General features: G+C 35.5%; 1 protein-coding gene across 1 annotated transcript; it reads right to left on the reverse strand.

Moving 5' to 3' along the window:
* Window positions 1-1,285: 1,285 nt before the first annotated feature.
* On the reverse strand, window positions 1,286-19,352 carry LOC121861211. Its single transcript, XM_042358839.1, has 11 exons — window positions 19,247-19,352; window positions 17,530-17,745; window positions 14,618-14,836; window positions 14,171-14,335; window positions 13,966-14,064; window positions 13,577-13,657; window positions 12,020-12,229; window positions 11,445-11,638; window positions 9,772-9,904; window positions 5,167-5,343; window positions 1,286-4,927 (listed from the first exon to the last, which is right to left on the reverse strand). Exons 2-11 carry the CDS (start codon window positions 17,722-17,724, stop codon window positions 4,715-4,717), a joined length of 1,686 nt encoding a protein of 561 aa, XP_042214773.1. The 5' UTR covers window positions 17,725-17,745; window positions 19,247-19,352; the 3' UTR covers window positions 1,286-4,714.
* Between the last annotated feature and the right edge of the window lie 1,418 nt (window positions 19,353-20,770).

Below are 20,770 nucleotides of genomic sequence, written 5' to 3' on the forward strand. Positions count from 1 at the left end.
AAAACTTAAAAATTAATTTTATATATTTTTTTATTTTCTTTCTTAAAATAATCTAAATAACTGCCTGTATAGCAATACTATCTGGTACCGTACAGTATTGCATAAAAAAAATTAGGGAAAAATCACTATCAAATGAAAATTGGCATTTAAAAGACAGGCAGTCCCCGACTTACGACGGGGTTAGGGACCCAAATCCAGGTCGTACGTCGAATTGGTCGTAAGTTGAAAATGCAAAAAATAATACTGTACATAGAAAATCTAAAATGAAATTCAGTAAAATAAAAGTAATCAATAATGAAAAATGAATAAAGTGTTACTGTGCACTTACCTTCAATGTAGTCCGCTGAATGCACAACGGGCCCCAATAATTTTTTAATTAAACATGGAGACTACATTAATTGGATGAACCAGAGGAGGAGACAGGGCTGGGTGGGTTATCAATGTCGTTTTCTTCAGATAGGCTAACATACTAGCTTGTTGAAGGTATTGGATCATCTTATGATCCATTTCGTCAAACATTTGCATCCTCTTATTAATAGTAACAAATGCCTCTGCCATTTGTTTCTTCTGAGCACCACCAGTACTCTCACTTTTACGCTTGCCAGTCATTTTAAAGGGAATTGGAACCGAAAATATTGAAAATATTGTCAGTACACAGCACGATCACTACCGACAACAACGACGGCCAAACAACATCTAAGTGTGCTATGGCATGGACGCTGTGCACCACGAGGTGGCTCAGCCCACGCCACGCTCTTGTACGGGACGGAAACGTTTCAGTACAGTACTGGAAAATACGTACGTAATTTTTTTTTGGTACGACTGAGGCGGTCGTATGTCCGGGTGGTCGTATGTAGAGTAGGTCGTAAGTCAAGGAGTACCTGTATTCTTTAACCACATCCATCATTGAGAAAACCATGAAAATGAAGAGCCTTGAACAGCCTCTTGATTGGATACCACCTCCACATCAAATCTGGTTAAAGCATTGAGGTTACAGAAACTGCTTGTCAATCACTACCCTGAGGATGCTGTACATGGATGGGTCATTGATTCTGGCCTCTTCTGTGGCTATGATTTTAATTAGAATTAGTCCCTCAAACTTGCGTTGAATGTAGTACAACCAAGTATAAACAAGTGTATACATTCATATGTTTGAACTTGTCGAGTTCAATCCTGATAGCATAGGGTGTATCCAAAGTGCATCCACTCTGGTTTTGAGTGAGTGTCTCAAGATTTTGAGCCTTGTCTCAGGACTCTGGTCAGAATTGATATAAATACAGAAGTGGAATCTCTGGATTTTCATTTATTTTAGCCTTGCATATCACATTTTCATGAAAATTACAAAATTCTCTCCCGATAACATAATGCATTACCTAGTGTACTGTACATATAAATTTTCCATTCATTTATGCTCTTTTTTCACTATAATACAAGGTGGCCAGATATAATTCCACATTTTACCAAATATAAAAAAAAATTGTAACATTTGTGAGGCATTGATTAATGCAAGGGCGAATGTGCCAAAACCAAGTTTTGAGAAAATGAGGTTTAAAGTTTGCTCATATTCAAAATTTCATAGAACCTCCCAAAGTTCATCAATTCTGTTCAGTTAAGTCTCATTTTAAAGGTGATTTAATGCAGAATGTGATCCTTGTAATATACGAAGTGTGATGTATAATTTTTATGTACACCGACATTAAATAATGAAATGGGGTGAAATTAACATTCATGAAAATAATGAAATATAAAGTTCTGTACATAAATCAATACATTTATATTGTAAAAAAAGTAAAAATATAATAAATAATGGTAACACTCACTGTAGATGATGATTATGCTCTGCTAAAAAACTTGGTACCAGGGGAGGTAGGGTAGGTGGCTAGTAGTCAATCTGATCATCATCAGATACATCTTCCTCCTCCGGGACGCCGAAAATAGAACGTAGCGGGCTTCTCATTGGTTGGCATGCTCCTTCCCGACATGCTGATTAGCTCAGGGAATAAGGGAGGCTGTGAATGGTCGCCGGGCCAATGGGAAGTTCGACCTTGCTTTACTTTCGCCAGACACCGAAATTACCGCAGGCAGCACAGAGACGCCAGGAGTTATACACCACATGATTCAATGGGATATTGTCAGTAAACCAAAGGCGAACTCGTCCTACCATCTTGTGTCATAGTAGAATGAAACTTTCTGAAACGAATGGTCCAAAAAATCGCATTTTTGCTCAGGTGGCGATTTTGCCCTTGCATTAATCAACACCTCATATTTGGTAACAGCAAAACATTATGAATTATGAGTGATCTCAACTTAGGGGAGTACAAATTATGGGGGTTTTACTGTAGCTCTGAACAAGGTTTCTTATCTTTCAGTATCACATTACACATACATATCACCATTTTCATTTCAGCTTGTTCAAGCTATCTGTGTCATCCTCTTTAACCATCATGTTTCACTGCCATACAGCATCACACTTCTCATCTTTTCTTACATGCAGGGGAAGGTCTTCTTGCCATCAATAAAGGTAGCAACTCCCTAAACTTCCTCCAGCCACTTCTGACTCTTGTAACCCCCTCCAACAGTGATCATGTCACCCAGATAACAAAACTCATTGACACAGTCCAGGGACATATCCAAATGCTGAGTTTCTCTAGCTTTACCAAGGCCATATGATTATCTGTGTATACAGAGCATTAAAAGTCAGCAACATCCTGCAGTCAGTCATCTGCTCCTCTACACCTCTTGTATACCCACCCTCCACACTCACTGCATGTTATTCATTTGCATCTACGTAATACCTTTCTTACAGAAAACACAGGACCATTTTCCACACCACTGATCAGTACTTTTGTTTTGGCCAAATTCACTGAAGCCTTTTGACTCTATTCCACCCTTCAATTTCTTCAATACTATCAGCACTAAGTCATCAGCATACAACTTAGTGATGCTAGCAGATAGTACTGAAGATACTGTACAGTGGAGAAAAAATATTCAAAAGAGGATTTATTTATTTTTTGGGGATGGGACCTGAGACTCTTTAACTGACCCCTTGTGTAAAGCTTCCCCTCTGAGCTGAATAAAATCGTCTGGCATTAGCCAAATGAAATACAGTATTAAAAGTGGCATCCCCGTAGTGAAGGGGTTAAGTTCTGCCCGAGCTGAAGATCTGTTGCTGTATGGAATTACAAGTGAGTCTGTTATGTATATTCAGGAGAAAAAAAAATATGGAAACAATATAAAAAGGACAAACTCAGTTCATTTGTTAGTGGCATTAATATTAAGGGTTTCCTTTATAATTTTTTTTTAAGGTAAAGTATTATCATGAAAATCTATAAGAAATATAATTTCAAAGGCAACATATTCAATGATACAAACTGGGTTTGACATCAGCAAAGGGAATCCTTGGAAACCCATATTGATACCTATTATACTTAGCAAGCCAGGTAAAGTTGCATCAATAGACACAGGGCAAAATTTTGTTTAAGCAACTTTATATGATGCAAACATATATAGAAATTACATATTTAAACTTTGCTAGGCCTCTAAATTCTGGTAGATGACAATCATAATGCGATTTATTTAAAACTTATGAAAAAAAACTACAATTAATGAACCTTACAGAAATAATTTTCAATCAAGGTAACTGTACGGTATTTCTCTAATCTCTAACAAATGGATTTTGACATATACAGAACTACAGTATACTGTATATAATTATGATGCAGCAGTAACATGTGATCTCTAACTATACTGTGTCTTGGGTTCAATCCCTGGCCCTGGAGAGATGTGAGAAGGGTATGATCATACCAGACATCACAGGTTTTCTTTGTATACTCTGGTTTCCTCCTACACTGAACAAACACTGGAGAGTAAAGGTCGTAACAAATTAATAAAGAACAAAACGAACAAATCAACCACCTGAATGGCTAGTAAGGTAAGTGGTGAAATGATACATAGCATAAAATGTTACAGAATTGCTTTTACAATAAAATGTAGATAATACGTTACCTTTTCCTCTGATTGTCAGAGTTATCCCAAGCAAATGAAAATTAGTTTTGCAAAACTTTTTATAAGTAAACTTTATAAAAGTGATTGAGTGTTCAAGCTTAACTCCACTGGAGTTGTCCCTTAACTTAATAGGTGAGCAAATTTAGCATTAACATTTTCAAGCAAACATGTTGATACTATACAACAATAATAAGGTCTTCATTTTAACAAATATGTGTGAATTTATTTGTATGAGTGTGTATATGTACAGATGTAAGTGATAGTTTGTTTGTACAGTATATGTGCAGAAGCATATGTGCTTTATTTGGCTATTTATATGTCTGTGTTTACAGTTATATGTTCATATACTGTATACAGGTGCTCCTCTACTTAAGATTGTTCAACTTACAAACTTTCAGAGATACAAACATCATCATTGAGGGGGTTTAACTGTCAGAACAGGTGTTTAATGTGGATGAGACTGGATTATTTTGAAGAAAATTCCAGATAGAACAAACATTATTTAGGAGAAGAGTGAGCCAAGTTTTAAGGCTGTATTAAAGGGTATAGCTGTACTAAATATCCATAATCTTTTCAATTTTTACAATATATTCGGTAACTGCAAGAGTAAAGTTGGACTTACAAACAAGCCTCAGGAACATAACTCGTTTGTAAGTAGAGGAGCACCTGTACTGTATTTATGTGTACTGTACAGTATGTGCATTCAAATTTACTTTTTATCTTCACTCTTTATTTCAGAATCATCTGTCTGCTTAAGGAAAGGTTTCAGTTTCTTAACAGCTGCTAACTGGATCTTGGTGAGGACTGCTTCTTCTTTGAACTCTGGCCTTTGCTTGATAAAATCAATGATGGTATCTTTGGGCAGCCCCAGGTCAGACCATAAAATTGCATCCCAATCACTTTTGAAGTTCATCAGGCTTTCCTGAAAGTTATATAACCAAGAATGAAAATAATAATATTCTACCTTAATCCGTTTGTTGGATGATGATTATCATGTATGGTATTTAAGCCCATCTATGAAAATTCTAAGTTGTACTGTATATAAAAAACATATGTACAGTAATTAAATTTTCTGTTTGTAGATGCAAGTATCCTATTGCTGTGACACAAGAACTATGTTCATTTTATGAAACTAAACCATAAGAAACAGTGCCATCTGACCTGATCCAGTCGAGTGTAGATAGCTCGTTTGTAGTAGTAGATGGGGTTGTAGATTGGAGGATCAGCAGTAAAACTGAACTGTGATGGAGGATGATCAGTGGTGAGTGGAAGGATAGCAGGAACACCAAGGGTCTCTTGTACCCACTCCATGTTTCTTTTAAGGAATTCCCACACTGCCTGCAGTGTATATAAAATCAGAACATGTTAATATTATGGGAAAAGGCTGGGACATGACATAATGCGTATGAGGTTAATTATTGTATTATTATATATACCGTATTTCTTGGCGTATAAGCCGAGGTTGTAAGCCCCCAAAAATTCCCCAAAATCATGGGGTCGGCTTATACAGCAGATCTAGACCATGAACCTTAAAAATTTTCTGAGAACCCATATATAAAACAGCTTTGAAATACAACTTTGTTATTATAAAGACATGAACTGAAATGGCCTAAAATACTAAAATAATAGAAATACTACAACAGCGACATGACATGACTGTTGTTTACTATTACTGGCGTGGTGGCTTGATCAGCTGTTATTCACCCCAAGGACATTAGTGTAAAAGAAAGTGTTGAAATACAAATTCTTTATTTAAGACACGGATAAAAAAAGACATCAGTAAAAATGTTAAAATACAACATAGAATTGAAATGGTTTAGAATCCTTCAAAATCTTCCTCTGAACTAGTGGTTCCTTCCGGTGAATCCCAGTCCTCCGACTCGGCTTCGGCTTCGGCTTCATCGTCATCTTCCCACACCACATCATCCTCCTCACCATCCAGAGAATTGGATATGCAACATTTTTTTTATGATTTTATTACTGTTTCTATTTTTATGGCATTCCAAGAATCTATCACAAATTTGCACAGCAACTTAAGTGGTGCAGCTCGCATATTTCCTCCTTTTGTAAATGTTTTCTCACCTTCAATCGTCCACTTGTACCACCTATCTGTGACTCTGTCCTTGAAAGGTTTATTAAGGCATAGATCAAGAGGCTGAACAAGAGATGTTAATCCACCAGGTATTACTGCAGTATCTGTGTTATGTTTTTTCAAGCATTTTTTCACTGGCTCAGTCAAGTGAGACCGGAACATATCCAACACTAGCAAACTACACTCCTTCCTCAGTCCACCTGGCCTCCTACTCCAAATGTGTTCTAACCACAGCCTAACTCCTTCTTCGTCCATCCAACCATTCTCCTGCACGTGCACATACACCCCCGCCGGGAACTTAACTTTGGCATTGTTTTCCGCTTAAAGATAATCATGGGTTTCAACTTTGTTCCATGTGCCATACAACTTAAAACCACTGTGAAGCGTGCTTTTTCATGTCCAGCCGTCTTCACCAAAATAGTTTTCGAGCCTTTTGCTTCCAACGTTTGATTGCTGATCATATCAAAGTTCATAGGAGTTTCGTCCATATTCCCGATACAGGTTAGAGGGAAATTGTGGTTGCGCCGTATTCGAATAATGTACCGTTGAAAACATGTGATTTTGCTCTCCAGGTCACGGGGTAACTTCTGTGCGATTTTAGTTTTCTGTCATAATACTAATCCTTTTCTCTTCATAAAACAACTACACCACCCTCTTGTTGCCTTGAAGTCTTTACCGGTGTCTGGATTTGACTTGGCCAGCTTCATTGCGTAAATACATATGGCGTTCCCGGTGATGCTGTATCCCTCTCGATTCTCGTTGACCCACTAGAATAATTTCTCCTCCAGTTCTGGCCACTGTTGTTTACCTCTTCTCAGGGCACATTTTGTTCTGGGGTTGTCTATTAACTTTTCTTCAGCCTTCTTCCACTATCGAACCTGCTTCTCGTTAACGCCGAATTCTCTTGCAGCTGCAGAGTTGTTTGATGCCTTTGCAAATCTTACAACTTTTAACTTGAACAATGCGTCGTATTTCATTCGTTTTGTGGGTGGGGCCATTTTACCATAAGGTTTAAAGACAACCACCTCATAGATATGGAAAATGCCAAGTGGAGAGAATGTGGTAAACAGATAAGAGGTCGACTATGAAGGTGAGTCAGTCCAGTATCGAATGTCAAACCGCTCGTAACGGTAATGCTCATAATGAGTCGAGTTTGGGGGTCGGCTGATACACACTACATCAGCCTAGAACTGATATTTCAGCTAAATATTCGGGGGTCGGCTTATACGACGAGAAATACGGTATGTGCTAATAATTATTATAATAAATACAATTCAGTAGTGTAAACTAGGTAGAAAAATGTGAACTATCCTTGTGAAATTAAGACTGCAGAAGAAAAGACTAGAATGTAAACAATCATTAATTTTCCTGTGCTAAATTGCTTCTTAAAGTTACAGTGCTGCAGTTACAGTATATGATAAATGGTAAATAGCACATAAGGTGGTTTCCCACATATTGGAGACTCACATTTTCAAGTCAACATTTTGTACTATTTTTATGAACATACAAAATTTCAAACTGCTGGCTTCTAATATTTCTTACTTCATAGGCACATGAATTGCAGGGAAAAGGAAGGGCAGTGTTCCCAAGTAGTTTTAATGGGGGAGGAATGGGGAGCAAAGGTACGGGTATCTCTTTGCTCCCCAACAATTTTCTATGTGGGGAATAATCTTTCAAAATGATTTTGAAGAATAATGAAATAACTGTAACTCATAAAATATTCAGAGAAACTGGGTAAGTTTAAATTCCACACAATGCCATTGGTTAGCTACTTTGCAAACGTTTTCCGATTACATGAATTGGTTCGTCTTTCCATGATGCTTTGGAGTGAAAAAAGTTATGTAAATCCATGGCACAGATTGCAAACCCTACATTGTAATCATGTCCAAAAATGCCCTCTATTTTCTCATAGAACTCAATAAAAATCTAATATTATTTTAGTGCCAAAAAATCAACACCACAAAAATTACAAAATCAACATTAGAGATCACAATAAAGGGGATGGCAACCTTTCAGAGCTATTGAACCAATGTTTGAACGAGAACAAGTGAGTATAAGCTGGAAATTATCTTTCCCCTGATATTAAAAATAAACAAATGGAGCTCACAGCACACACTGTTTTATGTGATGTCATTAATATTTTAGAATTGATTGACTGATAGGATAAAATATCTGGCATCGCAGCCTGTGGCCATTTGACGCCCAAAATGAAACTCATAATTTAAAACTACATCTGCTGAAGATGCTATACTACAATGCCTGCAACTGCTATATGGAGAGGCTTCAAATTTAAGAAAAAAAAATTAACCAGTTCTTCAGTAAAGTAATGGATGATTCAGAAGATCTCACTGATTCCTGGTACAGTATTGTCAAGGGTGAGTCATATTCTGAAACAACTAGATGGTTCAGAGTACAGTACCATAAATCCCCTGATGTACAGAGCTATGAGTTCCTGATTCAGTAAGAGGAGAGATTAATGGAGGTTCAGCCAGAAGAACTTTTCTACCAGCCCATATAACACAACAGAGATTTGCTTGGGCAATACGTTGGAACAAGAATCTTATTTATCCATGGTTGGGTGATATGTCAGTGTTCCACCATGTGCCTCATGTGTATAAGTGGTCTGGGAAGAGGAATGCTATTGAAATATGTACAGTACAGGCAGATTGTGTTTTAGGAATGGCAAATTTATGGATTTATGAAGGTACAATTTTTGTTTTTATATCCAATGCATCAAATAATGGACAAAAACCCTGAAGCTACAAAACTATTTTTGTATTTTTTATAACATTGGAAGATGCTGAGGTGTTGATAGAGGCATTTGGGAGAGTTATTAAAAGTCACATAAAGTTTTTCCAGTCTTACAAGCCCTTTCCCACTACAGTGCTGCCATCCATTCATTCTTCCTGAGGTAACGTCTCCAGAAATCACTCGGTGATATTATTTCCCATCGTTCATTTGCTCCACTAATTCCATTTTTTTTTCAATGTACAGCAATATCTCCGTTAGCCGGAATTGAAATTTGTTTGGAATTTTTCTGAAAAATTCCTGGTTTTGGAAAATTTTTCGGAGGGACGCAGTTTCTGGAAAATTCAGAGAAAATTTTCCCGGTACCTGGAAAATTTCCAGGGATAGGGAATATTTTTCGTGATTGAGAAATGAAAATCAGGCACAATTTCTGGAAATTCCAATAAAAATTCCGCGGATGGGGGATTTTTCCGGGTTTGAGAGATAAAATAATACGTCATTCTGCAAAATTCTGGGAAAGGGGGATTTTTTCAGGGTTTGAGAGATGAACATTAGGGTCATTTTCCGGAAATGATGACAAAAAATTTCCTGGTACCCGGAACAATTTCCAGAAAGGGATTTTTGTGGGTTTGAGAGAGTCGTCTCGTTATCCGGAAATCTCTCATTCCCGGAAGTGCTCTGCACCAATTGTTCCAGCTAATGGGTATATCACTTGTACACGTATATACTTTTTGTGCATGATCATGTCCAATATTTTCATATGAATTAGCATAACTGTTAAAATAATAAATTCTCAGTAATTTCAAGTGTACAGTAGTCAATAGTTAAACCTATTTTTTACTAAAGGTATCAATCTGAAGATGTGCACAGTCATCATATTTTACATCAATAATAATAAGAAAAAGAGACTCAAGACTCAGCCTGACCACTAGTGCATGTTGACCCTGGACGGAGGAGAGAACAGTGTTGGCCAAGGCAGTGCATACAGACTCTACCACTTCCTCATCTGTGTAATCATCAAGACTGTCTTCCTCACCTTCATCATCTAGATCATCAAGTCTAAAAAGAATGTTAAGTTTTTGTTAATAAAGTGATTACAAAAACAGTAATGGAGTACAAATTAACAAAAAACATGACTAAGATATGGGAAACCACAATTTAGAGGGAGTATTGATGTGTGGAAGGGAAAGAGGCAAAGCATCAAAAGGGGAGATGCCAAGTTGGAATGGAGAGTCCTCCCTCATCTCTTAAAAAATTGGATGGTGTCTTATAAAACACTAGGTTAGAAATGTTAGATACATTGCCAGTATAAACAAAATGAATATGCTGTATTGTTTATGTTTTGAGCTGCACCTACAGTTCTATACAGATGGTAATTATCACACACTCACACTTATGCAAATAAAATGGCACTGATGGAGAAACACTGATTTTTATGATGGTGACGCATACAGTACAGTATAGTCTGCATTTACGGGGTCAATTGAACCCGTGGAGGTCAGCGTAAAATGAGAAACGCGTAAACGAAATAACAGAACATAAGGGATTAATTGAAATAGAGACTGGGCCGACTCCCAAACTCCAATTTTTCCGACACAACATGTATGTTGTAGTAAAAATAACATCTTAATTTTATGGTGGCATGCACACAATTAATATTTAAGAGAAATATCAATAATATTAGGTTTTTTAACACTTACATTAGTAGAAGAGATGGCTGGGCACACGGGGATGGAGGGTTGGTTCTGAGGCAGAGGGCAGATTATTGGCCCTCATCTATATCACTTGTATCAATTGTAGCACTATCCACCACAGAGGCTTGCAGGGCCTCTTTGTCTAACCCCTCAAAGTCCATATCCTCACTATCACTGACCTGGGCCGGCTGTGGTGGGTTAAGAACTCGGTAATGTTTTGATGACTGGGCGACCTTGTGCGCACCCTGCCCGCGCCGCTTCCCGCGTAAATGATGAAATTTACCGCGTAATTAAAACATTTCATTGTGGCAAGGCACCGCGTAAATAACCAAACGTGTAAACAAAAACCGCGTAAATCCAGACTATACTGTATGAGTAATTTGTACTTGTTTTTCAATCAGTTCAATAACCGAGGAGTTATTATTCAACTATAATATCACACATCAAATGGATATTGGATACAGACTGACTTATTTATTTTTTTACTATGTTTTGGGTACATAACCCCTGCCTCCCTGTTATATCATGGATAAGAAACTGAAGTGGAACATTTTCTTAAAAACTGATATAAGCTGCCATGACTTTTTAACAACTGCATCTAACATTTTTATGGTAAAATTTGGAAGTCTGATAAGACTTAACCCATTTTAAAATTATTTCATTAACAACCTTATCTACAGGTTGGCCTGGAATGCAACTACAATATAAATAAAAAAGTCAAGGCTTTTCAACAAACAACTCTTAGCACCCCAAATAAAGCGCTGTTGGTGTTAAGATTAAGACTCAATTTGACCTGTACTCGAGATGCTATGTCCATAATAAATCACTTTTGGTCTTAAGATAATAAGTTTGATTTGTTCTCCAAATATCATGCTCACAAGGTTTTATTATGCACCAATACTTACTGTGCCAGCAAGGCTTGTGTCATCTGATTTAAGTGTGTATCATAGTTGCTATCATGTAGAGAACACAGCCGTTCTCCCACAGCAATCATCATGTCCCACTGTCCATCTGTGATTGGGGAGTCATTCAACTCGTCTAGAGATGAACGAGAATTGATGACCGAGTAGAGGGCACTCACCACTATCTGAGTAATTACCTGAAGAAGAGAAAAAGAGAATATATTAAAATGATAGATTGACTCTGAAATTGCATTTTAAACTAAAACTGGACTAAGTGGTAATGTTAGGTTACCACATAAGTCTACTGGATTAAAATTAGGTTCACTCCATGAAATTGCCTCTGATACTAATTACAATAGATGATTAGTTTTAATGTACTGTTCTAACAGAGCCATTAAAAAGAGTCTTCACAGAACCAGGGGTTGTTATTACAGTAAAGAGCTTGTGGGCTCTGTCATATTTGCATGAACGCAAGAAAAAAGTTTTGGCATTCTTTGAAAACTTTACAGGAGAATCACTCTTTTATTATTTATATTAAATGGAGAGCTTCAAGTGGTAAAATAACAAAATATCCTCACATGACCCCCAGTAGGCTTTAATGTTGGTGGCAGGTATGAGTTGACAGTATGTGCCACATATATAACAGACAAAGGTACTGTGTCAGCAACACCTTCCATCCCTGTCAGCAACTGTAGAGTCCAGGCTGCCAAGTGGTGTTCCAGACGTACAGACAATTGGCTAGGGTGAGCTGGCTTAGCTGGAGGTAGCGGGGGAACTGCCTTTATCACCTGTCCATCCACAGGATTGATTAAATAGTCATAAGGAATTGATCCTGAAATTCCACTTTATAAACAAAATTGGATCAGGCAATGCAGGTCTTACCAGCGAAAGTCTACAAGCAAGTGCTGAAAACCCTGAAACCCTTGATGTTGGTGACTGAAACTACCCTGGATAATAACTCAATACTGTAATTAAATTTTTTCTATCACAACATCAGCCTGTAAAAAAGGATTACTAAAGCTGCCACTTAAGACTGAGGAGTAAACAGCTTTACCCAGGTGTGGATCCAGGATTTTATGAATCGGGCTCAGATTTTGGGTGAACATAAATAAAGTCAGGGAAAAAGTCACATTTTCTTTAAACACCATTAACAAGTAAAGCATTAAAACTAAAGCATTTTAAAGTGGTTGTTAATTGACACATCCTCACTATCACTGACTTGGGCTGGCTGTGGTGGGTGAAGAACTAGGTAATGTTTTGTTGACTGGGTGACCTAGTGCGCACCCTGCCCGCGCTGCTTCCCGCGTAAATGATGGAATGTACCCCTTATAATGAAGCTATTGCCACAGAGGTACACTCCCTCTTTCCCAATATGGTGCAGTACAACCTCACATACTTGAACTACAGTATAGGGGGACTGACACTTGCTATAGAACATGAAAACTGTGCTTCACTGCAAATCATCTTCGTTTATCTAAAATTTATCCTCAAGTAATATTAGTGGTTATAATATTGTAATAAGCAATAGGAATCTTTACCCTTCAGTCTAAGAGGAAGCTGTCTCCCATAATATCTATTTTTAAGGTATTTGCTTGAGTTGGGAAAGTTTAATCTAATAACTGAGCTTGTTCCAGCAACATTCTTCTGTTTTCAACTTATAGCCTTTGGCTGGAAATATATGAAACATCTAAGCTTGACATTAGATTATTCTTAAAGGATATACTGTACTGTATACTGTATTTAAAATGCTTTTTCAAGATAAACATATCACATAGTTAAAATATCTTGATACTTAACATAGAAGCACAACATATTCAAAGACCCTGCACACTAATCAAATACTGTACTGTAGTCATATGAAGGACCTTGTACAGTATACCATCAACAATTCATAAGGTACTTCTAGGGTTACAAAAAGTCATCTACTGTATAGTATGAGATATCTGCATGACAAAGTGATGCTGTAATATTTCTGGCTCCTCAGTTAAATATACTTAACTCATGCATCAAAAAACTTTACTTCTTCTTTGTGACTGGAATATTTTAACCCTACACTGAAACATCACACACTAAATTTGTACATAACTTTTGTAGCATATTTCCTTCTATTATACTGAGAAAGGATAAATACAAACCTCCGATACAACTCCTGCTACACTGGGAGTAACAAGCTGCACTAGGGCATGGTGCCATGGTGGTCGTTGGACATTCCATACCTGCCAAATGTGATCTTAGAAAGTCAATACAGTATTATAAATTTCATAAATACTTTCACACATCCAGGAACTTCTGCTTAGCAGTTGTAGACAGCCAAGACAAGGAGTGAAAACAAACTGATTCCAACACATGCCTTGTGTTGTGAGGGAAGCTAACATTCTTTTTTCTATGCCAAGATGCAAGAATCCTGTGTTCCCTGGGATTGCAATAACCTTCATTGGTAAGAGGACTTCTTAGGCTAACCCACACAAATATGGAAAATGGCCATACCGTATATCATTGACCACGATCATGATTTGTTACATACCTGAGTACGGTCAAGAGAATCCCACAATCCAGACTGCTTGATTCCAAGGCTCATGAGTTTACACAGAGCTGGAGTCCAATCTATACACTTCACAAGTATCTGAAAAATTTATGTTAGATAAAACTCTCTTTAACTTAACTAAGTACATACTTGTTAAAATGATTTACTGTATATATTATTTCATGATTTCCACATTATACTGTACCTGTGTCATAGCAGCATACACGGTGTGAGGGATGAGAGGGGGCGTACAGAGGTGTGGCAGACACATGGGTCCACCACAAGGCTCTCCCTTGGTCACTTGACCTGGAGCATCCTGCAGACCTGTCATCAGTATCTTAGTGCCAAGATACTGACGCATCAGGAGACCCTGTAAGGTAACCAACCCTTTCCATTACTCTACAGTCACATTACTTCCTTCATTTTTAGACAAAACAATAAAAAAAAAAAAAAATTTAGTCATTATCATGTACTCATACATACAGTACAGAGTATGTGAAATCAGCAAAACTTTACAATAAAATTAAATTAGACAAAAATTTTAGGACTGTACAAGAAGTACTATTCATGATTTAATTTAATTTGAAAAAAATCACAGCTTATACCAAGTACCAAAGCATGCATAAGAATGCTTTGAAAAGTGCCAACACACCCTAATAATGAGAGGGTACTGAGGTTGGGGTCGACTGGCTGCAGTAAGCAGAGTGAGATAAACTGCAACATTGTCCCCTATGTATCTAAGTGATGATCTGCCTCGGGGAAATAGAGTTGGGTTGAGGAAAGTCAGCCAGGCAGGAGTTGAGTCAATGCTGGTCAGGGACTCTGGGTAGCCAGTTCTTTTCACTGCATTGTCAAAACCTTTGTGGAATATCTGAAATATATATTATATAGAAGAGTAAATTAATTGCATTTATGGCCTAACACCTTGCAAAAAGTGATGTGTATTACGGTACACCATTAAGTCTGAGGCTAAAACCCAGGTAATCATTCAACAATCATGGTTGAGACCAATTTATTTACTACATACTGTGTACCTTTCCATCACAACCAATTCCTGAAGAAGGTTCTTCCCAATAAACAGTCACCACTTGAAGTATAAGGTAATATCAGTACAGTATATGTAAACTTCATTGACCTATGAACAGTAAATATGGATAAAGTCTGAAACTGGTACACTTTAAGCCCCCTTGAGGGGGTGAAGGGTTTTGATAATTAAAGTAAGAATAAGAAAGCAAACCTCTTCTCCTATACAGGACATATGCTATGTCATTCCTCTTTCCATTCTTCATCAAGATCCATATACAGGCATTCCAAGTCATATGAAAGAGTTCCATTCTTGAAGAAACTTTCCTTAATTGATTTTTTGTAAACTAGATCACATTTCCCACTCTCCCATTATAAAAGCAGAGATACATTCCTATGAAAAATCCTTCCTCAAAAATGACTTAAAATTTCATAAATAATAAAAAATAAAATAAAAATAAAAATTGTGGTTACACTATGGTTCGATGTACAAAAATCCAAAGTCACTAAAAATTTTATTTTCTTCCATGATTCGATATACAGTACAAATAACAAATCTGCAGGTACATTGTTTTTGCCAATTTCATATTTTTTTCCAAAGCAATAATGAAAATAAGCTAAAATTATTCAGTTTTTCTTACAACCAATGTGTTTACTTACTTCACTAACATACCTCATAATTCTCTTAGACTCACAATGTTATTAAGTTTACAAATAATCTTTCAGTGTGTCATCATTCTCCTCAAATCACCATATAACTTACCGGGTACTGTACTCTCCAAACTCACACCAAGACAAATAAAATCATCTCCACCAACAGATTCATTGAACCAGTTACCCAACTGTCCAATTTCTCCTTTACTCTCATGTAATTTGTGGCATATTAGATAAAAGAAAATTATTAAGTATTCTTAATTTTAAATGATAATTGTACACAGGAAATGTATTGAATTTTAAAATAAAGTGTGGAATTTAGAAATGAACAAAAGTTTGAAGGTGAGAATATTGCCAGCAATGTTTGAGAGCATGAGTGTAGCTTCAGCTAACTGATGGCAGTTATATGGTGATTGTAGGAGAATTATTACACACTGAAAGCTTATTTGTAGACTTAGTAATGTTGTGAGTGTTAGAGGACATTAAATTAAATTTGTAAAATACCCCCTGTAAGTAAACATATTGGTAGTAAAAAAATGCAATATTTTAGCATACAGCACTTTATTATAACTGTACTTAGGAAAATGTTTTGAAAATGGATAAAAAATTTGTAATGTAAAATTTTTCATTCATAAATTGAATTACAGAACACTACTAATTACTTTGTAACTTCATATTTTTGTAAACCTAACCTTTGTAAATCTGGGACTGTTTGTACAGTAAAAAGCAAAGGTGGACAAGAAACACCTATGCTTTGTGACCATTCAGTATTCATCGACAGATCTATTAGAAGGTTGTCTTTAATAACCTCGAGACATATTACTGGTAGGTATTCTTTTCAAAACATCTGATCACATATGGCGCTATTGTGTTGCATGGGGGGCAGTCATAAGGATAATTAATACAATCATGTAGTTATGGCAAGAGAGTGATGTAAATAATATCAGTGTAAGATCCAAATACACTGAGCATACTTCTGATTTATGGTAATAAGAGACAACCCATACTGAAAATGCTCTTCATTGACTGACTAAACAATCTGAATGAGCTTGAGACTCCCTGAAGGACTGTGTATGATTAAACCAAGAAAGTCACATGTCAGCAAGTCTAATTCTCTTTGAAAATTTTAATTCAGAAATTAACAACAAGTTTGTTAATCCAGTAAGGGTTGTCCAGGGAGCCCCTAAACTAGAACATAAGAACATAAGAATGGAGGAAACTGCAGCGGGCCTATTGGCCCATACTGGGCAGTCCCGTTTACACCCAAACACTATCGCTCATACCTGTATATCCATCCAACTAGCAGGCTACTCAAAATAGTCTTGTGTTTATGAGCCTGCTCCTGTCAGGTACAAACCACAATTGGGCAGGGTTTGGTTCTTGTATTTAAGAAACCCAAATTAATGTTCAGTGAGGTATGTGAGTGTGAAGTATGGGTCACGGGATGGTTGGTACAAACTGTAATCATATCCATACAAAACGATAAATGTAAGATATATCAATTCTACTTGAATGAAAATACAATTGAACTATCAAATAGGGGGCCCAACACTTAGGTTTTATAATTAATAAGCCAATCAGGGAAGAGCTGGTCTGAAGTATTCACTCTTAATGTTACAAAAACAAAAGTAAGAAAGGGGAAAAACAGAAAAAAAAGAGAGGTGGGGAAGATAAACATGACATAAAATAATACCCCTAAAAGAAGTGTTGAAATTTTTTCCATTTGTGAAACTTAAGTTATTCTCAAGAGAAAAAAAAAGATGAAATAAATCTCATCACTTTTTTTCTCGAAATTGCCTTTGTAATGGAGAGTATTGTATATCAGGTTATCCAAAAAATATGGTGTAAAGTCATTAACCCTTTAACTTTTACAATCAAGGCTCCTACCCGGGCCAAATGTTCAATAGGAGCACACTTCAGAGCAGCAACTTTAAGTAACAAGTCTGCTCGACGATGAATGGGTAGTGCAACAGATTCATGGATCCGTACAGAGAAGAGCATTGTGGGAGAAGCAATGAGGGAGGGCAGGAAGGCTGCTACCACTGTAAGAATTGCCACCACGTCTGCTGAGTACTGCGGCATCCGTACATCACTTGGCTCAATCTGATAACATACAACATTTGTGTAAAGTTAAAAGAGGCAACAGTATGCAGTTTGTAGTATGTGCCTAAAAATTTTTATTATTTTTGTTGGTGTTGTTAAGTATTAATGACAAATATCTCTTCTCACTATATATCCTGAAATTATACTTTTGAACCAACAGAAGATAGGGTGACTATATTTAATAAGTCTACAGAGGAGAACAATCAGTTTCCCAGTCAACCAAAACCTATGACAGGAATCTTGAAGTAGAATAAATTAAAAAAATTATAACATCTTCCTTCATATAGTATATATATATATTATATATATATATATATATATATATATATATATATATATATATATATATATATATATATATATATATATATATATATATATATATATATATATATATACACACACACACACAATACAGTATTACCCTTTATAAGTTTCCTTACGTTTTTATCATATACGCTAAAAATAACTTCTTTTTTATGATGGTATGCAATACGATTAATGTTTAAGAAATACAGTGCCGTTATTCATTCAAATAATGGACTCAACTCTCTCTTCCCAGCTCACTGGTCTACCTCTCTGAAATGTTTGGAATTCACTAGATTTTTAGTGTAGTAATAAATAATACCTCAGACTGTTAGATAATATAATTGACATTTCTGTTTGCTTGCAGGTCAGGGTATATTTTGGTTGTAAACTTCATATATTTTGCAAAAGATAAAATATTTGCTTTTTGTAAACCAAATTATTACATTAGATCTCAATTTGTATGTCTAATGCAAAATCCATGATGTTTATATTCAAAATGATCATCATTTGTAAAATTGGTATAAATTATATTCTTGTCGATAATTTGTATAATTTTTGCTAATAAATATCTTGATTAATAAAAAAAATATTCTTCACACTATCTGTCAGTATCTTACCTTGCCTCTTCACCATCTTAGATTTTGCATTAGACATGGAAGTTTAGATATTATATTTTACTCTGAGTAAATATGTTATCTTTTGTGCAAATATATGACATTTATATTAAATATTCCTGGTCTTACAAAGTCAGAATCATTATATTATCTGCTTTTAGTTTGAGGTATTATTTATTAAATTTAGTGGTTTCTAAAATTTCAGAGAAATAGCAGTGTAGTGTGAGGAAGTTGGGGTCCATTATTTGAATGGACATAACTGACTGTTTTTTCTTTTCTCTTAAGTATTAATTGTGTGCATGTACTATCATAAGGTTAATATTATTTAGAGTTTATGTTTTCAATTGACGGGTTAATGGTTACATTGTATATATATATATATATATATATATATATATATATATATATATATATATATATATATATATATATATATATATATATATATATATATATATATATATATATATATATATATATATATATATATATATATTGTATTAGGGGTATATGAAATAGGTAAAATACACAAGAAACAACTTGAGTTTGACAGATACATCAAAGTGTGTTGCATTTACCTGGGCATATCTTGTAGCCAGAAGGCTAAGGGTGTCGTGAAAATGCTGGCCAAAATACTCTCACCTATGCGTGGGCGTGTATCTCCACAGGTCATTCCGCACACCTGTAACCACCTACCATCAATCTGGGAATCTGATAAGACACTATTTTTTCTAAACTATGCTGTTATAATTTTTTGAGGTAAATTTGATTACTGGTGTTTTACTGTACTTCAATTTTGTAAATCATACATGCTCTATGAAAAAAAAAAAATTATTCCAAAATTGTTTACTGCACTCTACATTACAATTTTATAATATTTATAAATAAAAAGTTATTTGCTCACCTTTTTACAATTTACATACAGCAAAACTATTAAGCGCCATCAAAAATCTCATTGCACCATTAAAACCTCATCATTTTCTGCATCTAGTGGTACAGTATAATGTGTAGTGTGCAGTTTTGGCCCTTGAAAATTATTAAGCTAGAAGTGGGAAGGCGTATATAGATTTTTAATTTATTTTTTGCATTAAAAATGTCATCAATATCATAAACGTACAATGTGTTGATTATTTTTCTAATTTTTTAAACTTATGGCCAGCCTATTCTGAAGCAATAGTGTCAAATTCATGCAAAATTTAAATTCCTTGGTCTAAATAACAACTAAAAAATATGAAAAAAGGCTTCTGATAAAGACTTTAATGTATTGAGGGCGAATAGATTATACAAAGTTTCCTGTAAGTGAGAGGATGAGCTCGCTTTTTCTCCTCATGGCTGATTCAAAATCAGGCATCTTGATATATATATATATATATATATATATATATATATATATATATATATATATATATATATATATATATATATATATATATAGAAAACTTGGCGTTAAGTGAACAACAGAACATATGGGATTAATTCAATAGAGACTGGCGGACCCCAAACTCTGCACTGTACAATGCCTATGTTCTGTATTAAAAATAACATCTTATTTTCTTGATGGTACATGCACACAATTAATGTAGAGAAATAGAAAAACAGTCGCCAAGTTAATGTCCATTCTGAGCCATGCATTTTAACTCCCTCCCTCTTCTCCACACTACATAATGCTTCCTCTCTGAGAATTTGAGAGAAACCACTAAATTTTAATAAATATTACCTCAAACTCAAAGTTGAGGTATACTGGTGGCATTGCTGGATTCTGTAAGACCAGGGTATTTTAATATAAATGTCATATCTTTTTGCACAAAGATCTTTATATTTACTCCAAATGGCTGTGTATAAAATTTGTAATACAATGCAAAATCTATGATGGTGTATGAAGAGGGAGGCAAGGTGGGAGTATTTTGATTGACAGATAATTAGTGTGAAAATATTTTTTTTTTTTATTAACTGAATATTTGTTTTAATGTAAAATTGTACAAATTACTCGCTTAAGAATATAATTTACAATGTGGAATTGTTACAATATGATGATCATTTGAATATAAACATCATGGATTTTGCATTAGACATGCTAAATTTGAGATCTAATGTGTGTTTAC

Source organism: Homarus americanus, unplaced genomic scaffold, assembly GCF_018991925.1.
Source record: "Homarus americanus isolate GMGI-L3 unplaced genomic scaffold, GMGI_Hamer_2.0 scaffold21314, whole genome shotgun sequence".
Lineage (NCBI taxonomy): Eukaryota > Metazoa > Arthropoda > Malacostraca > Decapoda > Nephropidae > Homarus > Homarus americanus.